Here is a 14160-nt window from a genome sequence, read left to right on the forward strand (position 1 = left end):
TAACCTCGGGAGAACTGTAGAATATGAATTAGTTTTGGAAGAGAACTTAGAAATCATCTAGTTCAATGCTCATGTTGGGGAAATACTCCTACTAATCAAATACTTACCCATAATGGCTCCTGAGTCCCAACTGGTATGTTTTGCATTTACACAAAATCAGTCACCACGAAGCTATTAACAATTAAACACAAAGTATTTGCCAAAGGCAAACGCAATAATAATCACAACATTTACTCAATAGAAGGTAAAAGCAGGAATAATCAAAATGTCAATTCTTCCCACCAACTCATTAGGTCCTATGTTCTTACAACTTTGCTGACTTGATTTTGGAGTAATATGTTTTGCTTCAACATTGGAATTTGGGGTTCTGTCTCTTTCACTCTACTTTTTGCCCTAAGAATGCTAACTGATCCACCCTATGAGGTGGGGGAAAAAATGTGTCAATTGACTGCCACAATGTTCCACTCACAATCTTTGTGACTTCTCAGACTGGCTACTACTATGTGTAATCTCCCTTACAGAACCCATAAGCTCTAAATAGGCAGGGCCTAGTTCCCTTTTGCATTTGTATCTCAGTTTGCCTTCCAGGAAGGTCTATGTGGTATTGATGCAAAAGCCACCTAATCAGATTCAGGGGAGGAGATCTTAGTGGCACTAGAGAAATGAGACTGGCATTCATAGATTGTGTACTGCATAGGATCACTCTTAGAACCTAGATGATGTGCTCAGGTTCCTGTTTATATGTCTTATAATACCGATAGAGTCATCAATTCAAATTCTCAAACCTTTGCTCTTCAAATCTGCCCTACTCATTCCTATCAGCTTTCTCACGTGAAATAGCATTCTACATGAGTTAGGTTTCATAAAAGCCTTACTGGCATGGCTTCTCCTTACAAGGTATAAAAGTATTAAAATAAATGAAATCAGATGGTGACATTGAAACATTCTTTATCCTCAGCTAGTTGTTCTTTGAGAAGATGATAAAGATATTTTTTCTGAGATTTAAAACCTAAGCTCTGTCAGATGTTAGCATTTTAAAACTAGTCTTCTAGGTTGTTTACATGCACAGAATGTAACTTCCTCCTTAAGAATTACAACGCAAATACAATTGGCAGAAAAGTCCATTTTAATACTAAGAGGGTCAAGTCAAGCACCCTGCCCCTTATCTAACTATGACTCTATTCAGTTTCAAGAATGAAAGGGGGACTTCCAAAGAGGGATTTTCCTAAATTAAAAGACCACAGCTCAGTAGAAACTTTGAAACACAATCATAAGAATCAAAAGAAACAAAAAAGGGGGTACATATAGTTCTACGAAATGGGGAAAATCTCCTTCATGAAAATCCAGCAATTTGCAATTAGGCTTGAAGGCATGAGTGGTACCCTTTAAAGCCTGCTAGGTTATAAACCATTTGACCTGATGCTCATCCTCACAAACTCCCATACTGTGCCTGCTCAGTATGGTGTTCAAAAGAGGGGAAATGTCATAAAGGTTAGGACAAACCAGTCAATTTGTTTTATTCCTTTTATACCAGGATTCCCACTATATGCAGTTATGCATATGCATTATTAAAGATGACATACATTCATAAACATGCCAAAACAAGGTGTATTTATTAGACTATAAGATTATCTTATGCATGAAGTGATACAAACTAGGTTCTCCTTAAGATTGGTAATCACCTAACATCACAGCTGTGGAAAAAAATTATCATAAACCCAATTCTTTCTTTGAGTGTGCTTAAATGTAACTGATTGTTTTCCGTTCCTCTCCCCATGACTTCATGTCTAGCCCATTTCCATGGCATATGGCACATATCAGAACTATGAACTGGCCATACCAAAAATATTCTTAGAATATGACAAGCGTAACATGAAAGATTCCTTGTTTCTCAATCACACACATAGTACTTAAACTTATCTAACCAACATACACATATTTTAAAATTTTCAACTCTAACAGACAAGTATAATTATTAATCTTGTCTGCTGAATGATCTTGTCATTCCAATCATGTACAGAGGCCTTAGATTAGCTCAGAAAGCTGGGATGCGGCCTTTGAGACTAACAGTGCCTGCTGCTCAGGACGAAATAGGAGCAGTTTGATTTGAGTGTCTGAGTAAGTAGGAAAGGAATGAAAAAGCTTTGGGCTTGGTCTCAGGAGAATTTTCCAGCCGGAGTTGGGGGACCCAGAAAGCCCCCTGCTTGCTTGGTGGCAGCCCGAGAAGGAGCAAGGCCAAGCATCTTTTGAATGTTCTGTGGAGATAAACAAAAAAACAAGAAATTAGGTTTGAGAATGATACTTTTGGAGGCTGAGTACTACATTATATACTTGATTTCCAGATGTAGTCAAAGATTGTCTGTAGCTAGCACAGAATGTGTTCAAATGTAGGCAAAACCCTTAGCATCCCCACTATGAAGTTTCTGCAATGGGCCTAAAGTAAAAATGCCCTAGAAAATACAGTACTTCCTAGAGTGAAGAATGGCTGTTTCCAGTACCAACTAGTCCCATGCTGTTCAGATTTTAAATACACATCTCCTGAAGCTTCCACAGATCACATATTTATAACTGGAAACCATGGACCTCTAGAGCTAAACCCCCTCATTTTACAGAGGGGGAAAACAGAGGCCCAGGCTAAGTGACTTGCCAAAGGTCACACGGGTGCTAAACTGTAGAGCTGGGATTAGAAGCAGGGCCTCTGGCTTCTAATTTGATGTTTTTTCCCCCACACACTAATTGGCTACATCTCGTCTTACGTTTATGCTTTCAACTCATACAGACAAGTACCTGAATATGAAATATTTCCTGAGGTGCTTATTTAAATACTATGTAAAGTGAGTTCCCTCTTTCACACATATATGCATTACTTTAGAGTTGAATAATGCTTTTAATGTTTTTTATTTGGCTGTTCATAAATGGTAGTGTGTGTTATAATAGATTCCTTTCATGTATGGGTTGGCCACTGAGGTCCCTTGCAACTCTCCAAATATTGTGACCATGAAGCTCTTAAGAAGAAATTTTAAAGGGAGGTACAAGAGTAAAAGGAATAATCACTGTGAGAACCCAAGCTACCTGTCTCTAGCAAAGGTGTACACAACACTCTAAACAACAAAAAGCCTACGATGTATGCCTTTCCCTTAACTTCTCTTCGTCAACTGTTAACTCTCCCCAGTGCCTATTTTGTACCTAGCACATGCAAGAAAACTATAGAGCATGGTCCCTTATTCTCATAGTTTACAGTTTAGTTAAGAAATGTTCACTTAAGGAGCAGCTAGGTGGCGCAGTGAGTAAAGCGCTGGCCCCAGAGTCAAGGGGACCTGAGTTGAGTTTGGTTCCAGCCTCAGAAACTTAACACCCACACACAAAAAAAAAACTATCCGTGTAACCTTGGGTAAGTTACTTAACCCCAACTGCCCTCCAAAAGGCAAAAAAAAAATGTTCACTTAAGAAATAAAGTAAATTTTTAAAAGACATTTAAGCGTAAGACACAATGAAATGCAGCCTCTAATTTTGTAAAAAAGGTACCAGAACAAAACAATTCTCTAAACACAACTCTGCTACCCTCTAAATCGTAGGGTCAATGAACTTAAGGAAGTGGAGGGCAAAGGATAAAGGAAAAAATATTTTCAAGACCCAAGACTCTAATAGTAGGTGACTGACCAGTTACTAAAGAAAGTAGCAGATGATTGGGAGAGCACAGCATTGTCTTTTCTTGCTGTCACTTCCCCAGAGATCAGTACTACTCTCAATAACTGGAATGTCCCCAGAAATTATAACTCAAGCTGCAGTTCACTTACACATTACAATTTTATCCTTTAGAACAAAGCTTGTCTTGAATTTCTCATAAAATAGCCTAATAAAAACCCAGGCTTCTGCCAATGCCATGATGCTTGTGCCTTTGCTGAAAGCAAATTTCTTCACACTTGCCAGTCATTAGTGATTTTTTTCTGTCATGCAGAGATCCAGAGGAGATCTTATCTGATTTCACAGTAGTAGACATAGCTCTTACTAAAAAAGTACCTTGCAGGGTACACAGTACAAGCAGCACCCCCTGAATGAGCTTGCCTAAATTCAAATCAATAATGCCAGTGGCCTGACACTAGAGTTAGGGAAGAAAAGAGCTCAGAATCTGCAAATATGGAAAATATTTGGGGTTTAAATTTTAAATCACCCAGATCATCTCATTCCTATATGACTGCTGTGCTAGCTCTTCAAAATGCTTTCTGAGATGAATTTTTCAGTTTTCTGAATAGGTAGATTGAGGTTAGTCCAAAAAGACAAATGGAAGGAAAAAAAACTATTATTGATATCAAACTTATAAAAATAAGCTTTCTTTTTCACATAAGAAAGATGATAAAATAGAGAACTTAAAGCTAATTAATTAAAAGACAGGTGAAAAATGATAAGGTAAAGATGTTAGGGCTCTAAAATGACATTAAGGCAAAGTTTATTTTGAATTATAAGGAGACCTATGCCTATTTCTGCGTTTTCAGAGAGGCCATCTATAATCACTAGCAAATAAAGCTTTTCTGACCAGGAAAAAACAAAGGGAAAAAGACTTCCTGATGATCAACCCTTCCACTAAGTAGGAAATCTAGACACACTCCTCAACAGGATTTACGTTCCTTCCTCTCTTGTGAAGGGTGAGAACAAGTTACCAACAAAAGGAAGCTATTAGTTGCAAACTGGGATATTTTGGGAAGACACTGTAACCCAGGTCATGGGCGATAAATACATTTCATTCTTTTATTTTTTAGTCATTTAGATAATATTCATCTCTTACAACTTTCAGTTCTACTTGTTAATGCAAAGCTCTCTGGCGCTGTGGTCTTCTCTAGCATTTAGCAGTCAGCTTTTGCTTCTAATTAATTATCCTTCCTTAGTGGTTTCATATAACATATACATATAACTTTATTTTCCATGTCATACTCACTTTCAACCTACAGTTTTCCATGTGTCAAAATATTAACCATATCTTCCACAAGCTTCCTGTGGAATCAAATAACCTGGAATCTCAACTCAGTTGGAGCCACCTTGTTAAATCAATAATTAAACTACATTTTTATCAGCTATTACTATCATCTGTTTTCATCAGTTGTCTTGCAGACAAAATGCTCAGTTATTCATGATCATTTCAATATACTTCATGAGATAGATTTCAACATTTTTTGGTTCTCTAGGAAGGAACAAGAGATCAGTATGAAGAACAGGTACACCGACCTGTACTTCCTAAGCACCACTAAGGCTACGCTCAAAGTAACCACCATCCACCTCCAGTTACATTCCTACTAAGTAATAAAGGCCTCTAAGCCGTACCCAGGATTATTCAAAGAACTAATGTATCTGTCTCCTTTGCTATTATGTGATATTTGAGACCATCTTCAATACCATGGTAGCCCACACACTGAATAAAACCCAGAAAAAGGAACTCAAACCTTCAAACTCATTATCATTATGACTTCAAGAATTACTTAGACTCAAATTATCTGTCTCCTGAATAGGCACTAAACTCTCAAACCTGAATGCTTTTCCTTCTTCCCCATCTTCACCTCCTAATTTCTTACATATCTTTTAAAATCCAACTCAAATTCCACTTTCTCCAGGAAGCCTTCCCTGATCTCTCCAGACAATGCAGAAGATAGACTGAACTTAGAGCTCTGGTATGCAGGTTCAAATCTCTCTACCTTGATGGGAAAAGGAAGGCAAGAAAAATGAGAATGTGATCTGCCTCTCAAACTTCACATAGCACTAGGTCTTATGGCTCTTTAATGGGGTTATTCATGTTGATGTCTTATCCCTTAATGAAATATAAGCTCCTAGAGGGTAGGACCTATATATCTCATTTAAACTGTGAATATTCTTGGTGGCTGGCACAGTACTTTGCACAGAGAAATCATTTAGTATTTATTATACTCAGCAAGTCTACATCTATGTTCTGAACTCTTTGTATCTAAATGAAATTTGAATAGTTTAAATTTTTAAAAATTATCTATCTGTATCTATATATCTGTCTACCTAGGAAGACAGACAGACAGACACACATACGTGCTTGCACACACTGTTGTAGCAGACACATACTGAAATTGATGATTTAGGACTGAAATCTTGAACTGAAGAATATGTGATTTCCTGGGACAGGCATTAATAGCACCTCTACCATTAACTTGATGGCTGAAAGATGTGATAATATTCTCAAGAGAAGAGATCTCTTTACGTATACTGGTGTCTTATGAACATGTTCTGTTAAAAATCAGCCTAATCTCAAAGAATATAAGTTTACTTATTTCTAGGAAATAGCTGTTGAAAGCTACTTCACCAATATAATAAAAATACTACCTTAATTAGTTGACAGATTTAATGCTATATCATTGAAATGCCGAAAGAGTACTTTTATAAACCTAGACCAAAAAATTTTTAAATTAAATTTATTTTAATAAATTTAAATACTGGGGCGGCTAGGTGGTGCAGTGAATAGAGCACCGGCCCTGGAGTCAGGAGGACCTGAGTTCAAATACGGCCTCAGACACTTAACACAATTACTAGCCCTTCAGACTGTGGGCAAGTCACTTAATCCCAATTGCCCTCCAAAAAGCAAAAAATAAAATTAAAAAATACTGAAAAAAAACAGGAATTATAGGAAGTGTGTAGCACTTCTAGACTGAAATTATACTATAAATGTATATTTCTATACTATAATAAGGTTTTTATCTGTCATTTCATTTGAGCAACGAAACTATGAGGAGCTAGCTAGAAAAACAAATCAGGGAACAAAGTATGTAAGGATGATAAGAAACAATATTTGATATCTGATAAAGCCAAGAACTTAATTGGGAAAGACTCCCTATTTTAAAAGAAATAATGGGAACACTGGAAAGAGATTTGAAAGAAAATAGGTTTAGTTTAGATCACTATCCTACATTACAACCACAAAAAGATCAAAATGGGTACATGATCTGAATGCTAAAGATCTTACTGTAAAAAACAAAATCCCTAGATATATCAGATATTTTTCATTGTCATGGCTTGAAGACAATCCTCAAATAAATAAGATATACAGATGATCACAAAAAATAAACTGGAATTTTAATTACATGAAATTGAAAAGCTTTTACAAAACTAAATCAACAAAATCAGGATATAGAAAGCAGTCAATTACAGAAAAAAAAACCTCTGAATCAAATGTCTTTGATAAGGGACTTATAGCCAAAATACAGACAGAGAGGTAAGGTAAGATAGATAGATAGAAAGATAGACAGCCAGATGGACATTAAACCACCACCACCAATACATACATACATGTGTGTATGTATACGAAAATCATTCCCAATTGACAAATTATCAAAGGCTATAAGAAATTTCAAGAAAGCTGTATACAAAAGATTGCTCTCAATCACTAGTACTGAGAAGCAAATTGAAATAATTCTGAAGTTTCACGGCAAGGATGACAAAGGATGATAACATTTAGTGTTGGAGGGACTGTGGAAAGAGAGACATACTGTTGGTGGACTAACACTTTCTAACACTGGTCCAACCATTCTGGAAAGCAATTGGGAATTATTCTGAGAAACTGACTAAAATGTCCCTACCCTTTGACCCAGAGAGCCCACTACTAAATATATACCCTTAAGTAGACAAAGAAAGAAAGGCCCTGAATACACCAAAATATTCCTAGCAAGATATTTTGTGGTAGCAAATTACTGCAAACAAAGTAGATAACCACTGACTGGGGAATGGGTAATAAATTATGCTTTGTGAATTTAATGGATTATTACCTTGCTACAAGAAATAATGACTTTGGAGAACGAGAAAAGTATAGATATAGGAAGACGATGAAAAATGATGTAAAGAAAACCAAGAAAATAACAAACACTGAGTACTCTAAGAGCAGCAACAACAAAAATTGAAAATGAATACTGTATAATTGGCAGTTAAGTGGCACAATGGATTGAGCTCTGGGTCTAAAGCAGGAAAATCTCAGTTCAAATTCAGCTAGATGTGCAACCCTGGGACTGAACCTCTATTGGTCTTCATTTCCTCAATTTTAAAATGAGGACAAATATAGTACCTACCTCACAGGCTTTTGTCAATCAATGCAGTGATTTGTTTTGCTGACTGAATATTACAAATCTATTATAATAATTTCCACAAATGGATGCCATTAATCCCACTTAAGCTAAAGTAAAATCACATAGCAAAAAAAACAAAAAGAAGAAAGCCTCTTAATTCAAAAGTCTTGAGAAAATAGGTCTCTTTTATTCGAGATTTTTTATAACTGCCCTGAGACTGACTTAACACCTCTAATGGAAACTGGCATAGCTACCATATCCTTGAGAGGTCTCTTAAATTGACAAAAGGAAAACAGTCATTATCTGAAGGTCAAGGCAAGTTAATCACTGAACTTTAAGGAAGTAAACAAAAGCCAAGGAGAAAAATAAACTAAGAAAAGGTAATTAGGTTTATTTTTATATGAAATGTTACCATCTCCCAAAATATAAGAATAACCTTCCTGTTCTGCACTCAGCCAAACAAAACCAGCTAGCCTTTTAACTGTCAAAAAACAAGGAAAGAAAGAAAAAGATGCAAAAAAACCATTAGCAATTCTAGATTCAAAAATCACTATTTTTTTACAGGTTTTAGTCACTTAGGAAACTCTACCTTAATAAAGGAACTACTGGCTTTGGGTGAAAAGAAGGATTTCTTTAGTGTGAAACCTTAGTCTGCATTTGTTTTTGAGCTTTAGTTAATTCTCCTGTAAATGAATACTCTGATAAAAAAAAAAAGTTTTGAATGTCTTAAGCCTCGCCTCCAAATCTGCTGTTTTTAAAAAGTAACTGTGCTATGGGTAGGATAAAACTGTGATTTCAGAATGGGCCTTTTCATATGAGCCTATCAAAGAATTACTACCACCAGAATGGTGATGTTTCTGAACTTTAGAAAAAAAAAAGTCCCATTAAAACCACTTGCCTCCCATAAAAGCTACTAGTAATGAAGATGCCAGTCTAGTTTACATTACAATTTCATCAAGTAAACAAGCAAATAGCATTTATTGATTACTATGTCCCACACATTCACCCCAACCTTAGGGGTTATTTGGTGAGCCCTGTGTTCCAGAGAGCCTCAAGACCTACAGAATAGTACCATCAATGCCCAGAAATGAAAGAAAAGAGAACTCCAAATCAATGCCTTGGTTCTCAGGACTAAAGCACTTTGTAAACTTAAAAACTCTAAAGAAACACAAGCTGTTATTATATTTAGCTGAGCATGATGCATAGCAGTTTTATCTACTTTTAGTTTTTGGAGAGATCATACAACATCAGGAAGATGAAGCACATTATCTTAGCTACATTTCATTATAATTTGTTAAAAAGTATTAGGTTAGGGGCAGCCAGGTGGCTCAGCAAGTAAGAGCACCGGCTCCAGTGTTGAGATGACCTGGATCAAATCCGGGTTCAGATACTTAGCACCACACCCAGAAATAATAACTGGACGTGTAACCTTGAGCAAGTTACTTAACCCCTATTGCTTTAAAAAAAAAAAAAGTATTAGGTTATAAGTCACGTACCCCAAGACCTTCATTTTAATACAGCCTCCACCTCCCATTGTGTAACCAATCCAAGCTGACTGCCATCCCTTGGGAACACCTACTCTTCAAAGTGCATATAAACTGAATCCTCCACCATTAGGGATCTCTGTTCTAAAAGATGGCCAAATGACTATCCTTTTATAAATAACATGCTGGCCTTATTAATAAAATGATTAAATTACCCAGAAAAAAAAGTATTATGTTACTGTTTCAGGATCTGCTTTAAGATCTGTACCTAGAATCATCACAGATCTAGAGCTGGCAGAGACTTCAAAGGATATTAGGATCAAGTCTATCATTTTTAATAATAGCATTCTGTCACACTTCAACATTTACAAAGAGTTTTACATGTCAGCTTATCTAATCTTTTCAACAACCCTGGAAGGTAGGTTCTATTATAACCTCATTTTACAGATGATGAAGATGAAACAGACAAAGGTTAAGTGTGTTGCTCAGGATCATGGAAGTAGTAAGGGTCTGAGGCTACATCTGAACCCAGATCTTCCTATCTCCAAATCCAATGCTCTAACCACTGCATTACCTGAAACTGAGACCCAAGGAGGCTGGTCACATATTATTATCAAGGAAGGATTTGAATCCAGATCTTCAAACTCCAGAGCCAGTGCTCTTTCCAGTGTACCTCACTGCCTCCTAATTGTACTAAATTTTTGAACCTAAGTGTAAGACTTTACATCTATTTCTAATTAAATTTCATCTTACTAGATTCAGTTCTTCTAGTCTGTCAAGACCTCCTTGGATCCTAATTCTATCATTCATGGTCTTGGTTATTCCGTTCAAGCTTTTTGTCACATTTTATCAATGTCTTCATCCAAGTTATTGATAAAAATATTGAACTAAATAGAATTTAGTATTTAGTATCCAGAATCTAGTAACACTTAGAAATCTGTTTACAGTGGCATCAACCTAGTAATATCTATGCACTGGGCCTAGTAATTCAACTGGTTCAAAATCCACTTATCAGAATTATGGTATGCAACAACACAATGTTGGACTTCAAATGTCTTGATGAAATTCAGATACACTACATTTCCTGGACCTACTAATTTGGCAACTGTTTCACTGAAGGAAGTGAAGTTGATTTATGGGATCCCAAAATTTCAGAGTTGAAAGATCCTCAATAGCCATCTAGTTCAAACTCTACTCTAAAGGAATTTCCATTTTATCAGCTGGACAAGTGATCATATATCAACTGTCCAAAGACACCCAAGAAGAAACCAGCCACCTACAAATGCAATCCATTCCACTTTTAGACAGCTCTAATTGTAAGACAGTTTTTCTTGAAGTAGAACCTGAATTTGCTTCTTTGAAATTTCTTCTCATTGCTCCTGGTCCTGCCTTCTAGGTTTAAATAAAATTAAGACTAATCTTTCTTCCACAATATCCTTCCAAATACCTGAAGATAGCTATTATGGTGCTACTCCCCCCAATTCTTTTCTTATGCAGGCTAAAAATCCCATCTTCTTCCAATTGATTCTCAATAACACTGAGTCACAGCCTACTATCATTCTGGTTGCCCTCCTCTAGATGCTCTTGACCTTCTTAAACTGTGCTGCCCAGATAGGGAGAGGAACTGTGACTTCACTGGTACAAGAAATTGTCACCTGAGGCAACTTTCTCTACCTAATGCAGGCTGGCAACTTCTCTGCAACTTACAGTCCTAAAGAATTGCCCAGGTCACTGAGAGGCTGTGACTTTGCAGGTAACTTATAGCCAGCATGTGTAAGAGGCAGGATACAACAGGTTTTGGTGGCTTCACAGGCCAACTCTATCTACTGTGCCAAGCTGCCTCTGTATTACCAGAACAGAATGCCATTCTCTAGATGTTGTGGGACCAGGACAGAGTACAACGGGACAGTATTGGGGGGGGGGGGGGGGGGCTGGGGGGGTAGGGGGGGGTGGCTGCCAGTTCATTCTACTAACTCATACTAAGTTTTTGTCCACTATAATTCCCAACTCTTTTACACATGTCTAAGCAAGGCTGCCCCATCCTATAGTTGGATGGTCTGATGTTAGTGAAGTCATGCTGGCTCTTAGGGTTTGTGACTTTTCTTGTCTAAGGGTTCACAAACTATTCAAATAGCACTCTAGCTGATAGGGCCAGAGATTCACATCATGCTTATCAGGTGTACAGTTTGTGGAATCCACTGTGCTCTTCTGCAAAAATTGAGAAAGCATTTGTTCATCTCCAGGATTACTCAAAGATAAACTACCCAAGGTCCTTTAACAACCTGGGATGTAACTTTAGTGTAAAGCCAACTGGATCTAGCATCAGGAGAGAACTGAGCTCAAATTTGACTTCTGACACTAGTGAGCTGTGCAACTGTGGGTAAATCATTTAAATTTCATAAGCCTCATCATCTTCATCTGTAAAGTGGGGGGACCTTCCTCATTAGGTTACTGGAAAGATCAAATGTGACTGTGTGTGATAGTAATGGAATATAAAGTTCCCCCTGCATTGGCTTGGTTTTCAAATTGATTGTGTTAAAACCCAGAGCTTGTTAATCCCACCTGTGGGATGGACTTGACTTGAAAAGAGAGACACGAACTGGGAGGAGCTGGGGACGTAGATTTAGAGAGACAAGAGAGAGGCAGAAGAACTTTTTGGAAGCAGCACCTCCTGGAGGCAGAGAGAGAGACTAAGAGAATTGCTGGGGGCCACCTTGAATTGCCCTGGACTTTTGAGACCTGCCCCCTGAGCTGCCAAGGACTGAGGAGACATGGCTGTTTTGCTGGTACTTTGTCTGTTTTGATGTTATTTTGCCAGATTTGTCCACTGGTAAAAGACAGTCCTCCTGTTGAAGAAGTCCTGGAACCTGGCTGTTGGGTAAGAAGCCCTGAGACTGTCCGGCAGACAGAGAGTGAATACTGTCCACTGGTGAAGGACAGTGCTGTTGTAGCAGGGGTCTGGGAACTTTTCTGTTGGTTCAGAAGCCCTGAAGAAGGATTTTCTTGTTGTATGTTTACAGAAATCCTGGGAGAGGGTTTTGCTAATGTTTTCAGGGGTTCTAGGACTGTTCTACAGACAGAGGATGAATTCATGAAGGGACTGGCAATGTATCTTGTGGCCTTGCTAAGCCTTGTCTCCCCAGGAACTAAGATTGCTGAGAACTTGCCTCCTGTCGAGATGAAGAAAAGACCTCCATTTGGGTATTAAGTGCTGTGCTTAAACTTGATGAAACTCTGGGGTAGATTCAATTGTGATCCAGGGGTGGGGAACTTTTGACCTTTTTGTGTTCTATGGTTGAACAAATGAATGTACTTTACTTAGATTGGAAACTAATCTCCATTTGAGAAGAGGGGCTTTGTGGTGGACTAAATGAAGGTACAGCCTAGGGGTGTAATGGTATTTAGAACAGGGACTTTGTAATTGATTGAATGATTGGAAGGTCCTGGGGGTGGGGTAGTACTTGGAGATTATTTAATCACATTTAGTAAATGCAGTATTTTGAATGATGTCATGTTTTGACCTTCTCTGTTCTTGGTTTGTCACTGAATAAAATGGAGAGCACCTATGCTGGTATTCTGAACCTCGGGAAGTTGCCTTTCCTTGGCATTACATTACATTGTGTGTATTAAGTGCTCTGTAAACCTCAAAGTATAGCACCTCAAAGTGCTACACAAAGGAGGAAACAACAATTACAGATTAATTAAGCCTTCTTATATTATACAGAAAGTACCATCTAAGGCATGGGGGACAATAATTTATTTATTTGGAAGGAACAGGATCATAAGCTCATAGCTCATTTTGTAGATGAGGAAACTGGGGATAAAGAAGATTAAGTGACCAGCTCATGGTCATAGAGGTAGTAAGAATCAAAAATAGAATATGAAATCAAGTTCTCTGACTCCAGAACTGGAGCTCTTTACATCTTATTATGCCACTTTTGACTTTAAGAGGCATATAATCTGGTTGGGGAAATGAGGAAGGCATGTGCACAATTGCAATATGTGTTAGAACAAGATAAACGTGCAAAGTCAAACCAAGAGGTATAACAGACTTAGAGGACAGGAAAGAAGTAAATCAAGAAAAAGGCTTCATGGTGGAAGCTAGGTCTTAAAGGAAAGGAAGGACTTAAATATACAATCAAAATACAGTTTCACAATATTAACCTAGAATTCCACATACTGTTGCACATCTAGGTCTGTAGCAATGAGGTACACACTGCTAAACACAGAAAAATCAAAAGGCAATTGGAGGTATGAGTTATTTTATTTTTCTTTTTGGAGGGGGGAAGGCAGGACAATTAGGGTTAAGTGACTTGCCCAAGGTCACAAGGCTAGTAAGTGTTAGGTGTCTGAGGCCAAATTTGAACTCAGGTCCTCCTGATTACAGGGCCAGTGCTCTATTCACTGCACCACCTAGCTGCCCTGATGTGAATTCTTATTACGGATTCAGAATTCTTTAAGGACTTTAGAGGTCATCATATCCAACATCATCATTTTATAGATGAGGAAAAGTTACGCCAAGAGAAGACAAATGACTTGCCCAAAGTCACTAGGATTAAATTCTGAGCTGGGATTTGATCTGAGTTCCTCTTACTCCAAATCCTCTTTTC

The 14160-nt window shown here is 37.6% G+C and overlaps 1 protein-coding gene across 2 annotated transcripts in view; it reads right to left on the reverse strand.

Annotated features, from left to right (window-relative positions):
* Positions 1-1590: 1590 nt before the first annotated feature.
* The window catches only part of TMCO1 (transmembrane and coiled-coil domains 1), a 43402-nt gene continuing 30832 nt past the window's right edge, over positions 1591-14160 (reverse strand). For both annotated transcript variants that reach the window (XM_069094689.1, XM_069094688.1), the window contains one exon: positions 1591-2255. In XM_069094689.1, coding sequence (XP_068950790.1) covers positions 2081-2255 — 175 coding nt within the window. In that variant the 3' untranslated portion in view covers positions 1591-2080. The remainder of the gene's footprint in view (positions 2256-14160) is intronic.

Source organism: Petaurus breviceps, unplaced genomic scaffold (genome assembly GCF_028583685.1).
Source record: "Petaurus breviceps papuanus isolate PSGF00001 unplaced genomic scaffold, PetGlider_PUasm1.0 220, whole genome shotgun sequence".
NCBI lineage: Eukaryota > Metazoa > Chordata > Mammalia > Diprotodontia > Petauridae > Petaurus > Petaurus breviceps.